Source organism: Lithobates pipiens, unplaced genomic scaffold, assembly GCF_037356315.1.
Source record: "Lithobates pipiens isolate NorthernLeopardFrog02 unplaced genomic scaffold, aLitPip1_a1.2 Scaffold_19, whole genome shotgun sequence".
Lineage (NCBI taxonomy): Eukaryota > Metazoa > Chordata > Amphibia > Anura > Ranidae > Lithobates > Lithobates pipiens.
The window spans coordinates 35,488,489-35,502,463 of NW_027507764.1; the positions used below are offsets into that span (position 1 = coordinate 35,488,489).

Below are 13,975 nucleotides of genomic sequence, written 5' to 3' on the forward strand. Positions count from 1 at the left end.
GCACTAATGCTGTAAAAAAAAAAAAAAAAAGAGGAAACAGCCAACAATGAAATAAAATAAAATAAAACCAGCAGTGTATGTAGGACTGTGCAGAGCATTGAGAATCCAAAATCATGCAAAGGCCAAACAAATTACTCCAAAATTAGTCCTGATACAGTAATGCATTTTACAGCTCCCTGCCCTTTTTGTCCTAACATACTGACCTCTAGGCTTGTGCAATTCGTTTCGTAACGAATCGAAATTCGGCCGAATTTTGCATCTTTCGGACATTCGGATGCATCTGAATGTCCGAATAAAAAAATAACAAATTACAACGAATACGAAAGAAATATAACGAATGAATTCGAATGAATTGGACATGATTCGAAATTATTTCAACCGCATTCGAAATTATTTCAACATGATTCGACCCGAGATATGTGGCCCCAAAATCGGGTCGCAAAATGATATTAGTTAATATTAAAATATAGTGTAGCGCTAAAAAAAGGAAAAAAAGTGACCTTACATATATCAATCAGTGATCACATAATGTTTAACCAGACATTAAACCCAAAATTATGTAACATACAAAAGATACACCTTATGTGCATAATTCATTAGTGTAAAAAATAGTCCAAAGAAAAAAAAAAAAAAAAAAAAAGTCTCTTTGTGAGTATTAATCCAATCCAAACGTGAGGTAAAAATCACCGTCCACCTTCTTTATATGAGACTAACATGCAGGACCCATGTGGTATTCCCATCACCATTTACGATATCAGCTTACCAGATGTATTAGATCCAAGCGAATATACATTCGAAGGATCACAAAGGCTTGTGCATTCGTATGCAAATTTTTCAAAGACAAACTCTCCAGGGAAGTTTCGGATCGGACCCCAGATGACGTCTTTTGAGGACGAAACGCGTCGGGACTCCTACTGTAGCAGTATTTTTATGGAATAAGCGCTTGATTCTCTGTTCATATGTAAGTTCATTACCTTTTTTATTAAATTTTTTCATAAACGGAATTACACTATTGTGGCCCTCATTTCTCTTTGTATGGGTTCAACAATTTGAGTTGGATTTTATCGCTGAAGATTTGACAATTGTTTTGGGTACTGGAATGGATTAGTCCGATCCGAAACTTCCCTGGAGAGTTTGTCTTTGAAAAATTTGCATACGAATGCACAAGCCTTTGTGATCCTTCGAATGTATATTCGCTTGGATCTAATACATCTGGTAAGCTGATATCGTAAATGGTGATGGGAATACCACATGGGTCCTGCATGTTAGTCTCATATAAAGAAGGTGGACGGTGATTTTTACCTCACGTTTGGATTGGATTAATACTCACAAAGAGACCTTTTTTTTTTTTTTTTTTTTTTTTTCTTTGGACTATTTTTTACACTAATGAATTATGCACATAAGGTGTATCTTTTGTATGTTACATAATTTTGGGTTTAATGTCTGGTTAAACATTATGTGATCACTGATTGATATACGTAAGGTCACTTTTTCCTTTTTTTAGCGCTACACTATATTTTAATATTTGCAAATGATTCACTGTTTTATATCCTTGTGATTGTGTTAGCAGCTTTATTTTTGTTTTTTTTTGGGATAGCGCAGTGTTACTTGGGAATAACGTAAAATGATATTAGTTATTAGAGCAGATAGAGCAGAGAATGACATTTTCTCGGGGTCACTTATAGCTAGAAATTCGAAATGATTTCAACATGATTCGACATTATTTCAACCGCATTCGAAAATATTTTGTGACCCGACTTTAGGGCCATGTATCTCGGGGTCACTTGGTGCTAGACACTTCAAATTTTGATATGTTGTAGATTTAGTATTATTGTGTTTGCATACCAAATTTGGGGTTTCTAGCTATAAGTGACCCCGAGATATGTGGCCCCAAATTCGGGTCGCAAAATGTCATTCTCTGCTCTATTAACTAATAACATTTTGCGACCCGATTTTGGGGCCACATATCTCGGGGTCACTTATAGCTAGAAACCCCAAATTTGGTATGCCAACACAGTGACCCCGAGATACATGGCCCTAAAGTTGGGTCACAAAATATTTTCGAATGTGGTTGAAATAATGTCGAATCATGTTGAAATCATTTCGAATCCGGTAGAAATATTTTCGAATTTCGTTGAAATATTTTCGAATGTGCCCGATTTTTCGAATTCGGTAGAAAACTAAACAAAATCCAAAAACGAATTTAAGGAAGTTAACTAATATAACTAAACGAAATTAATGAATTAACGAATTAAAACGAAACTAAACGAATCTTTTCCTTTTGCACATGTCTACTGACCTCTATAAAAAAAATTAAATAAAAAAAAAAGTATTTTTTTAAATTTTGTGTTTATTTTCACCTGTATACTGTTCTCTTTAACCATTTGTGCGGACCGCATAACTTAGTTACACGGTGGCACAGCGGCTCTCCTGCGCTGGATCACATACCTAGTACGAGATCCGGCACTTCCGGGTAGGGGTCACAGCGCTGCTGTGATTAGCCAACCCCTCCACTGATCGGCGAGGAGAGACACAGAACAGAGCTTGTAAACAAGGCAGAGCTCTGTTCTGCCAGCAAGGGGTTTGTTTTTTTTTTTTTTTTTTTTTCTGAGAAATCCATCACTTCCTTTAGTAAAAATAAAAAAAAAAAGCGTCCTTTTTTCCCCCACAAATAGAGTTTTCTTTTGGTGGTATTTAATCATCTCTGCGTTTTTTATTTTTTGCGTTATAAACAAAAACGTGCGTCAATTTTGAAAAAAAAATAGATTATTTTTTACTTTTTGCTATAATAAATATCCCCCAAAAATATATAAAAAAAAACATTTTTTTCGCTCAGTTTAGGCCAATATGTATTCTTCTACATATTTTTGATAAAAAATAAAATCGCAATGAGCGTATATATTGATTGGTTTGCGCAAAAGTAATAGCATCCACAAAATAGGGGATAGATTTACAGCATTTTTATTATTATTATTAATTTTTTTACTGGTAATGGTCTGCAATTTTTATAGTAACTCCGACTTTATGGCGGACACATCAGACAATTTTGACATATTTTTTTGGGACCACTGGCATTAATACAGCGATCAGTGCTATAAAAATGCCACTGGCAGTGAAGAGGTTAACACTAGGGGGCGATCAAGGGGTTAATTTTGTTCCCTATGTGTGTTCTAACTGAAGGGGGGAGGGGACTGAGTAGGGGAGATGACAGATCGCTGTTCATACTTTGTATGAACACACGATCTGTCACTTCTCCCCTCAGAGATCCCGGATCTCTGTGTTTACACACAGACATTCCGGTTCTCACCGTGCTGTGATCGATCGCATCAGCTCCGGGGGCGAGCTGCGGGCACGCGCGCACGCCCCTAGTGACCACCAGAGGGAGCGACGAAACATAACGGTGATTCACACGAGTCATGTTGTACTGCGGCGGCTGGTCGGCAAGCAGTTAAGCACACATTTCACCCTTTGATCATCCATGATGTTAACCCCTTCCCAGCCAGTGTCATTAGTACAGTGACAGTGCATATTTTTAGCACTGATCTCTGTATCCCAGATAGCAAGCAATTGTGCTGCAAGTTTGAAAATAACTTGCTAAGCTCTTGCTAGACTTGGCTTCACAGGTTTGTTGCACAGCTGCAGCAAGTCCACATTGCATGACTCCAGAACAACTTTGCAAACATTCTACAAGCCTGCTGCAAGTTTTGGTTCGGTTATGTTGTGCAATAGTCATCCCACCACAGGGGGGCACTGTGGCTGAATTTTCTTTCTGTAGACTTGCAGAGCTCTTGCTGTAGAATCACCACTGCAACTTTGCTCTTGTTGTAGACTTGCTATGCAAATTTGCTACAAATTGGAAAAGTGTCAAGTAGAACTTGTGCTTCAAGTGCTCTGCAAGTGTACAACGTGCCAGTGAAAATGTGCAGCAAGTTAACAGACTTACAATTCAACAATGCTACACATTTGTGGAAAGTTATCCTTCCTATCTGGGATGAGTGTCACTGGTCCCCAAAAAGTGTCAGTTTGTGTCCAATTGTCCACAGCAATATCGCAGTCCTGCCATAAGTCACCGATCACCGCCATTACTAAAAAAATTAAATATTCGGGACATTCCCGAATGGGTGGGGACGTTTCGAACGATCAGATTTTCTGACAACTTTGTCTGACAGTGTGTATGCAACACCAGTTTCGGACAAAATCAGTCGGAAAAAATCAGATGGATTTTGTTGTCAGAATGTCCGACCGTGTGTATATGGGGGCTTGGTGTTTTACTGGCAGTTTAGAAGCGCCTCAGTGTGAAAGGGGCCTAAGTGCCACCTATCAGTGCCTATCAATGCCACCTATGAGTGCTTATCAGTGCTGCATATCAGTGCTGCATATTAGTTCCTTTTCATCATTGCCACCCCATCAGTGCCCTTCAGTGCCGTCTCATCAGTGCCCATCAGTACCCATCAATGTAGCCTTTCATTGCCCATCAGTACCCATCAATGTAGCCTATCAGTGCCCAACAATGTAGTCTATCAGTGCCCATCGGTGCCCATAAATGTAGCCTATCAGTGCCCATCAATGTAGCCTATCAGTGCCCATCGGGGCTGCGTCATCAGTGTCCATCAGTAAAGGAGAAAAATTACTTATTTATAACATTTTCCACAAGAAAAACTTTTTTATTTCAAAAATTTTCTGCATTTTAGTTTTTTTTAACCACTTACAGACCGGACCATTTTGCTGGTCAAAGACCAGACCACTTTTTGCGATTCGGCACTGCGTCGCTTTAACTGACAATTGCGCGGTCGTGCGACGTGGCTCCCAAACAAAATTGACGTCCTTTTTTCCCACAAATAGAGCTTTCTTTTGGTGGTATTTGATCACCCCTGCGGTTTTTATTTTTTGCGCTATAAACAAAAATAGAGCGACAATTTTGAAAAAAACGCATTATTTTTTACTTTTTGTTATAATAAATATCCCCCAAAAATATATAAAAAAACATTTTTTTCCCTCAGTTTAGGCCGATACATATTCTTCTACATATTTTTTGTAAAAAAAAACACAATAAGCGATTATTGATTGGTTTGCGCAAAAGTTATAGCATTTACAAAATAGGGATAGTTTTATAGCATTTTTATTAATAATTTTTTATTATTTTTTTTTTACTAGTAATGGCGGCGATCAGCGATTTTTATTATGACTGCGACATTGTGGGGGACCCATCGGACATTTTTGACACATTTTTGGGACCATTGTCATTTATACAGTAATCACTGCTATATAAATGCAGTGATTCCTGTGTAAATGACACTGGCAGTGAAGGGGTTAACCAGGGGGTGGCAGTGTAGGGGTTAAGTGTTCCTAGGGGTGTGTTACTAACTGTGGGGGGGTTGGGCTTTCATTTAGTGAACACTGATCTCTGCTCCAATCACATGGAGCAGAGATCAGCGTCACTAGTTGCTAGGCAGAATGGAGAAATGCTGTTTACACGGCATTTCCTCCATTCAGCTGTCCCGTGAGACGATCGCGGGTATGCCCGCGGCGATCGAGTCCGCGGGTCCCGCGACCGGACTTACGGGCGGCGCTCTCCCGATGGCAGGGCGGCATTGAAGATTGGACGTACCTGTATGCCAATATGCCTGCCCGTGCCATTCTGTCGACGTACATCGGCGTGCGCCTGTCGGGAACTGGTTAAACAAAAAATAAAAAACCCCAGAGGTGATTAAATATCACCAAAAGAAAGCTCTATCTGTCTCATAAAAAATGCTAAAAACGTAGTTTGGGTACCAAGTTGCATGACTGCGTGATTGTCATTGAAAGTGCAACAGTGCTGAGAGCTGAAAATTGGCCTGAGCAGGAAGGGGGTAAAAGTGCCGGGTATTTAAGGGGTTAAGAAATGTGGCACAAACCCCTTAGAAGCAATCAGTTCTCTGTTCTGCAGTCTTTATGACAGACACAGAACAGCACAGAGAACAGGAGAGCTGGAGCTGCATGCTCCAGTCCCTCTGCCTGTTCCCATTCAGCTCAGAGCAGGAGGGAAGAGAGCTGTTAACCCCTCAGGCTTTGTTCATGTAGTGTCACCAATGTATCAGCATAGAGAGGGATTTGAGATTTCCGCTGAAAGTTCACATCCCGTACGCCAGGGTTAGACCTGGCGGGGATCTGCAGCGGTTTCCTATATGGAAAACTGCCGCATTCCCTCTGCGAAGTAGGAGCAGACCCTGTCCTAGTTTCTGTTTCACTTTTGGAATCGAATCTGGTGCGGTTGGCACAGATAAACCTGAAACAGATCTATCTGCTTAGTTAATGTGGCACATGCCCCTCCTGAAAATCAACTTAATTATTTCCCCACAATGTGTGTATATGGCAGAATATGGACAGATCTTGCTTATCCAAGTTTTTTCACCCAACTCTTTAAAAAGGTGTGAAAATGTATATAAAATAACCCCAAAATATCATTCTGAAAATGTGAAAGAATAAAAAATTTCCATATACAACAGAACTTAGAGTCATTTTAAATTTTTTTATTATTGGGAATATTTTTTTAAGTGCACTTTGTGGTATCTAACTATTTTAAATGTTATTGTGCTGGTGCGCTTAAGAATAATGCCCATCATCTAGGATGAAGTATCACTTCTTAATGGCCACCCGTATTTCCTCCATTATGTCCTGGATGGTTTTATTCATAATTTTGAGGACTTTCTCCTGGAGATCATGCAAAGTGCCATTGGGCACTGGAAGACAGTTAAAGTTATACTGCACATTTATGGGCTGACACTGTTCATTGGTGCTTGGCCTCGGCGTATGAGGCTTGTTGGGTGTTGTGCCATTTTGATTTGGTCTTCTTGTGGTTTTGATAATCTTATCACCTCTATTACCATCAAAAATAATTTTATTCCCAAAATCAGCATTGGCATTTGTTATATGAGCGGACCTTCCTAAGGCATTAGCAGTAGGTGGCAGTTTGGTGGGAGCTCTACTTTTTAGCTTTAGGGTTGCAGCTAAATTCATTTTAGTGGTAGGTGTACTTTTAGTAGTAGTTGGCCTAGTTTTAGTGACACGTGTGGTTTTAGTAGGAGTTGGCCTCATTTTTGTGATACGTGGCCTTTTAGTAGTAGTTGGCTTTGTTTTTGTGGTACATGTGGCTTTAGTAGGACTTGGCCTAGTTTTTGTGGTACGTGTGGTTGTAGTAGGAGTTGGCTTCATTTTTGGGATACGTGTGGTTTTGGTAGTAGTTGGCCTTGCTTGCCTGATAGGTGTGGCTTTAGTAGTAGTTGGTCTCGTTTTATTGATAGATTTGGTTATATTACTCATTGATGTTGTATTGATGGTTTTAGTAGTAATTGGTGTAATTTTAGTGGTAGGTGTGATTGTAGCTTTTGTAGACTTTGTTGTTTGATGGACCCCATTATTGCCCTTTCCGTCACTCTTCCTGAGCATTGCATTAGGCAAGTTATTATGCAGCGTTTGAGTTTCCTCTGGCTTTGCTTTTTCTGGTTGGTGGTGGTATATTTGTGACTCCTCAGCAGACCAGAAGAGCTTTTCCAGCAGCTCCAGGTCCCTACTAGGCTTTGACGTAGTCAGAGGATGACCACCAGGCGGATGCTTCACCTCCTCACGAGAAGGAGAAAAAATATTCTTCAACTTTTCCAGTAGCTTCTGACACAATGAGTCTTCAGTGACTACTTTATTTGCCGAGGTGGTTTGTGTAACTGGTAATGGAATGACATCTTCCGTCGCTAAAATAGAGTAAAAAAATGACTAATTAGGGCTGTTTCTGCTTAAAATTTTTGTGTTCGATTAATCGATTTTTTTTTTAATCGACTAATTTCCATTAATTATAACACACATACAGATCCAACTTCTTTTAGCTGATCTCCTTGCATTGCAACTCTGCATTAGTCAGTGGCAAATGTGGTATACACTATATACAATCACCCGACACTGTTACTTTCCACAATCCATGACTTAACTTCGCAGTTCACACAAATACGTTTTAAATTCAAACTGTGGCACTGATGTAAGTAATTTTTTTTTCCACAGTAGTGTGACAATCCCTCCACCTCCGGTCTAACTAATCACTCTCACCTTATGGCATGGACCCATGTGCAAACAGGTGGTCATGCAAGCAGGTATCAAAAGGGTTAACAGGGACCATACACTTCTCTCACGTCTCCTTAGATCTCAGCAAGGAAGCCAGGTCATGGGTAGGGATGAGCTCGGTGTTTGACTCAAACGCATGTTCGACTCAAACCTCGGCCATTTGTCTGTTCGGCAAATTCAGAACTTTGTGGACCGTTCGCAACAAATTTGTGTGGCACGAACGGCCCACAATGCACTGCATCGCAGTGCATTGCTGGCTTATGATTGGCCAAGCATGCACTGTGACCCCGCATGCTTGGCCAATCACAGCGCCGGCAGCGAGGAGAGCCATAATTGCCCACAGGCAGGATGTGGCCAATTATAGCTCAGGGGTTTAGTACATGCCCCACACTATATAAGGCCGCCAGTGCGGCGGCCTTGTGTAGTGTGTTCCGGTGTGCAGGGAAAGAGCAACAATGTTCTTTTCTCAGGCATCTGCAGGAGTTAAAGTGGGTGTTGTGTGCCTCCAGCACAGTATACACCTGTATCTACCCTTTTATGCTGGTATTCTCTAATACAGGCATCTGCAGGAGTTAGTGGGTGTTGTGTGCCTCCAGCACAGTATACACCTGTATCTACCCTTTTATGCTGGTGTTCTCTAATACAGGCATCTGCAGGAGTAAGTGGGTGTTGTGTGCCTCCAGCACAGCACAGTATACACCTGTATCTACCCTTTATTGCTGGTGTTCTCTAATACAGGCATCTGCAGGCATTAAAGTGGGTGTTGTTTGCCTCCAGCACAGTATACACATGAAGATAGCCCTTATTGCTGGTGTTGTCTGTTGCATATCTTGCATATTAGCCTTTAAAATGAGCACTTTTGATTTCGAACATTCGAGTCCCATAGACTTTAATAGGGTTCTAAAGTTCATACGAATTTTTGGTCCGTTCGAAGGTTCTGGTGCAAACCGAACCGGGGGGGTGTTCGGCTCATCCCTAGTCATGGGTAGAAAGCAAAGATCTAAGTGCTCACCGCTTAAGTATAAGATTAAATTTTTAAGTTCAAACACAAACTACTCACATAAAGATGATAAAAACACAGCATGTAAAGCCAACAATCGTGTTAGTTCCGTAGGGCAGCAGCGGGTGACGTCATGCATAGCTCCTCCCCCGTACGCGTTATGTTCAATAAGAAATTCAACATCACTGGACTCCTCCAGCCTTCCCTTCGTTAGCAGACGGAGGCACTTGAGGAAGGGTGGAGGAGTCCAGTGACGTCGATGTCCGTGACGTCACCGGATCTCCGACGGAAGTCCCTGAGTACCCGGAAGCTGCAGAGAGCTGAGTACCGATCAAAAAAATGAATCGATTAATCGAGGAATAGCAACCTCTGGAGGAACCATGGTTGAAAAAAGCTGGGCTAGACAATGCAATCAGCATCCTCGCTGTGAGGGTCCATGCACACTGGCTTAAAAAGAAAAGCTGCTTCTAGAGGAGTTTAGCATTTTGCCTATAGAAGCAGCTAACGTTATCCTATGTGTCTATGCATATTGGGACATTTAGAGGTATATTTTAAGCTCAGTGTTTAGAGGCAGAAAAAAGAGTAGTTTTCTGGCAGAAAAAAAAGGCTAAATGATCCTAAATGCCCGAGGCAACGCAACTGCAGGGTCAGGCCTGAATGGATTTCGGGCCTATTCATCTAAAGGTGGTCCGATGCCGTCTCATCCAAGGGAGAGGCCCAGCAACTGGAGAAACCCCAGGGGAGGACTCTTCAGGAGAAGGCCGTGCACAAGGCTGGCTTCTCTGAAGGAGCCTGGAGGCTTGGTTGAAAGACACTACATGGACCTACACTCATACGGTATCGCTGTTGACAACGTCAGGTATGACGAAACGCGTCTGGGAAGGCACGCAGTGACGCCACCACGTTGTAGGAGAGGAGGACGGGCTCCTGTTTGCCGGCCGGCTTTTTACTCTGTTCTTATATGCTGTATTTTATCTACATACCTTGCCTTATATCGAGACCACTGAACAGATCATTATCCTGAAAGATCGCTAAGGGATGGAGTGCTGACCCAGCTGAGGAAGGCTGACCTGGATGTTGTCCACTGACCATTTATATATGCTTCATTTCATATATTTTCTGGTAAGCGCATTCAACATTTGGTGACGGGCACTTCACGCGCTTTGGAAAGTGTTGAACCACTGGGGTGTTGTCATCTGAGGACATCTACGTCCGTTATTTGGATTCACCTATGAACTTTTCTTAGATTGGACTCTTTTTCTTTTTGTCACTTCACACAGCATTTGAGGTCTTATTGCTCAATTGTATTATTTTTTTTTTTTATATATTTAATTTTATTTAGTATTTTACCTTATGTTAGAGGGATTGGCGTAGCCTTACATATATTTTGTTGCTGTTGGGTGCTATATCGCATTTATTGCTGCTGCCTATTTTGTTAGTTTGTTAATTTCACATTGTTTCTCCTAGCGCGGTCTATACTTTTTCTACTCATACGGTATCGCTGGATCGGCCGAGAGATACTGGTACCGTATGAAAGCTCTTTAAATTTGTCTATTTCCCTCAGTACGCTCAAGTCTGTGGCAGAGACTTTGCTTAACACCCTACCGGCTGCTAGGCCTTGTGAGAGGAGTTCTATCCGGGGGCTGTAAAATCCAGTTGTGAAACGGTTGCGATTCTCTGGATTTTTTCCAATAAGAGACTTTCCATTTTTGCAGTCTAAAGTACCTGAACTTAATCCTAACCCTCTACCCTCGTCTAAAGACTCTGTTTCTGTTTCAGATAAATAACCCAAAAGAAGATTCAGTGTTAGTTTCCACATTTCTTTGGGCCATCTACCACGGGAACCCCTAGACCGAGAAGAGGTCAAGAAGGTAACGGTAAGCCCAATAAAACCAGCAGCTCCTTCGGGGGTCAGTGCTACAAAGGAAATATATATATATATATATATATATATATATATATATATATATATATATACATATATACATATACATATACATATATATATATATATATTTATTTTACCGTTTTACATTTATGTTCGTTTTTATAGCGCCAACTTAAAGAGCTCAGGCAGTGGGGACACACTTTACTATTCTTGCCTTGGGTGCCAGAGAACATTGTCCCGGTGCTGTTCGGTCTTGTTTTAAAACTTCATCCTCGTATCCCTTCTTTGAAAATTGTTTTGTCAGTTCTCCGGGCCTCAGCTGGATAATCTCCCTCATTGCTTCATTTTTGTTTTAATCTTAGATACTGACCCCTGGGTATGTTTTTTTAGCTTTGGAATAGGTGGCAACTGGTGTTTAAAATAAAACTAATACAATATACAGCTTTCCTAATTATTTTGGTACAAATTTTATCCTCAATAAATATACCCAACTCAGTATGGCTCACCACCAAAAGGGTGCTTATTTTCACCTGCTCTATACAAGACAAAAGCTTTTGATGAGTTTCTATCCAAATAAAAAAGACATTATGTATAAATCTTTTCCACATGACGAGGCTCATGCCAAGCCTCCCCCCAGGTCAGAAGATATAAGCCCACAATGATGTTATACATAAACCAGCAAAGGTTGGTGCAAAACTCGCCCCCATCGCTGTGCCTGTCAACTGTAACTATAATGTGCTATCAAAAACAAAATGGTTGTGTTTCAAAATAAATTTAATTGAACCAACAATAAACTGTATTTGTTGTTTGCTGTTGGGGTAAACTCTCAAATACAATGGGGAATAAATGCAGGGGTATGTTACTAATGCTGGGGTATTAATGCTGGGTATGTCCCCAATATGCTGGAACACACAGTCATGGGCTGGTGAGAGTTTCTTGTTTACTCTCCCAGGTAAGTATCATAAGGGGACCTACTTTCTGATGGCCACCAATTTAGGAGCATTCTCCCTAATGACCTTCAATGTAAGTAACATTCTTCCCACTGATCACCAATGTAAGGAACATTCTTCTCACTGATCACCAATGTAAGGAACATTCTTCTCACTGATCACCAATGTAAGGAACATTCTTCTCACTGATCACCAATGTAAAGGGCATTCTTCTCACTGATCACCAATGTAAGGAACATTCTTCTCACTGATCACCAATGTAAGGAACATTCTTCCCACTGACCACTAGTGTAAGGATCATTAATTTCCACTGACCAATAATGTAAGGAGCATTCTTCCCACTAATCACCAATGTAATAGAACACGAAAAATAAAATAGAGTCCTTTTCCACTGTCCCCCAATGTAAGAGGACACATTTCCACTGATCCCTGGATATATTTCAGGGTTAAAATGATGCTGCCACTTTGTAAAACTCTGGTTAGGCCACATCTGGAGTACTTCGTCCAGTTCTGCTCACCAGTCCTCAGAAGATGTGCTGGAGCCTGGAACTGGAGAGAGTCCCAAGAAGGGCAACAAAATTAATAAGGGTACTGGAGGACCTCAATTTACGAGGAACGACTACGAGCACCAAATGTATTCTCGCTGGAGAAGCAACACTTGAGAGGGGGGACATGGTAGTGATTTACAAATACCTCAATGGTGATCTCAGCATAGAAAAAAAAATACTCAGTCTCAGGGAGTTTAAGAGGACATGGGGGCCACACAATGAGTTTGGAGGAGAAGCGGTTTAACCTTAAACTGTGCAGGGGGCTTTTCACTGTCAGGGCAATAAGGATGTCTCTTCCTAAATTGCTGATGGTAGTGGGAGTATGGATATTTTTTTTAAAAGGCTCTTGGATGTGCATCTTAAAGAACACAACATTCAGGGATATGGGAAATAATTATAGACACTGACACGTGTACACCTACCTACACAGGTTGGACTGGATGGACTATTGTCTTTATTCAATCTTACCTAGTGTGTATCTATGTAACCAATATAAGGGCCCCTTTTCCACTGGCCACAAATGTAAGGGGAATCCTTCCACATTAGTCACTGTTCTAAGGGTCCTCTTTTCTTTGGATCACCGTTATGAGGGGACCCTTTTCCACTACCACTTATCAAAGAGGACCCCTCTACACTGTCCACCAATGCAAGGGAGCTCTTCTCAACTGAACAATAATGTAAGTGAGCTTTTCTCTACCAAGCACCGATGTAAGGGGATCCTTCTCTACTGACCACCAACGCAAGGCCTGGGTGGACTTGTGTCTTTTTTCAACCTATGTAAGGAACTGTTGATCACTGACCAGCAATGTAAGCACTTCTCCACTGACCACCAGTGTAAATAGGCAATTTTCCACTGACCGCTACTGTAAGTGGGCACATCTAAACTGACCACAAATGTAATGAAATTCTACACTGACCACCAATCTAAGTGGACCTTTCTCCAGTAAGTGGCTGTGTGTTACTGGCAGGACCACCGGGTGAAAAAAAAAGGAAAAAATTTTAAATATATTAAATTTTTATTCATGGGTTTTGATCTACTTTAATTACTAAGAAAGGAAAAGTAACTTACCAGCTGCAAAGAAGAACAGTAAGATGAAGAAAGCCCCCTGAGGGTTCCCGTTGGGTTCCATCTTCCTCTATGGTCAGAGTTTTATTTCACTGACAGTTGACCAGTCTGAGGTTCTGAGCAGGTATGTCTGTCCGTGTGTCATCCAGGAGCTAGAATGACACAATCATTGTCCTGCATCAGACTCTTTATCATATCTTATCAGTGAGCAGATACATTTCTGTCTGTCTGCAAGAAAGGATCATAACCCTCACCGTCCTCCTTTGTTCTACCTTCCAGGAAAGCCTTTCTTCTCATTCTCTCTGTGATGTAAACCCCGACTGAATGACATTGACTTTGCCCTGCATATTGTGTATCATAAACAATCGCTTTCATTTAACCACTTCACCTTCGGGAGGTTTTACCCCCTTCATGACCAGGGCATTTTTTTTTTGT

The 13,975-nt window shown here is 41.1% G+C and overlaps 1 protein-coding gene across 1 annotated transcript; it reads right to left on the reverse strand.

The window, feature by feature from the left end:
* Positions 1-6,529: 6,529 nt before the first annotated feature.
* Positions 6,530-13,688, reverse strand: LOC143998186 (uncharacterized). Its single transcript, XM_077493913.1, has 2 exons — positions 13,544-13,688; positions 6,530-7,724 (listed from the first exon to the last, which is right to left on the reverse strand). The coding sequence occupies exons 1-2, from the start codon at positions 13,602-13,604 to the stop codon at positions 6,616-6,618; spliced, it is 1,170 nt and encodes a 389-aa protein (XP_077350039.1). The 5' UTR covers positions 13,605-13,688; the 3' UTR covers positions 6,530-6,615.
* Between the last annotated feature and the right edge of the window lie 287 nt (positions 13,689-13,975).

Excerpts from the sequence above, each read along its gene's own strand:
- LOC143998186 (XM_077493913.1), bottom strand. The coding sequence starts at position 13,604 with ATGGAACCCAACGGGAACCCTCAGGGGGCTTTCTTCATCTTACTGTTC. Across the intron at positions 7,725-13,543 it reads ACTGTTCTTCTTTGCAGCTG|CGACGGAAGATGTCATTCCA; the intron begins GTAAGTTACTTT and ends ACTCTATTTTAG.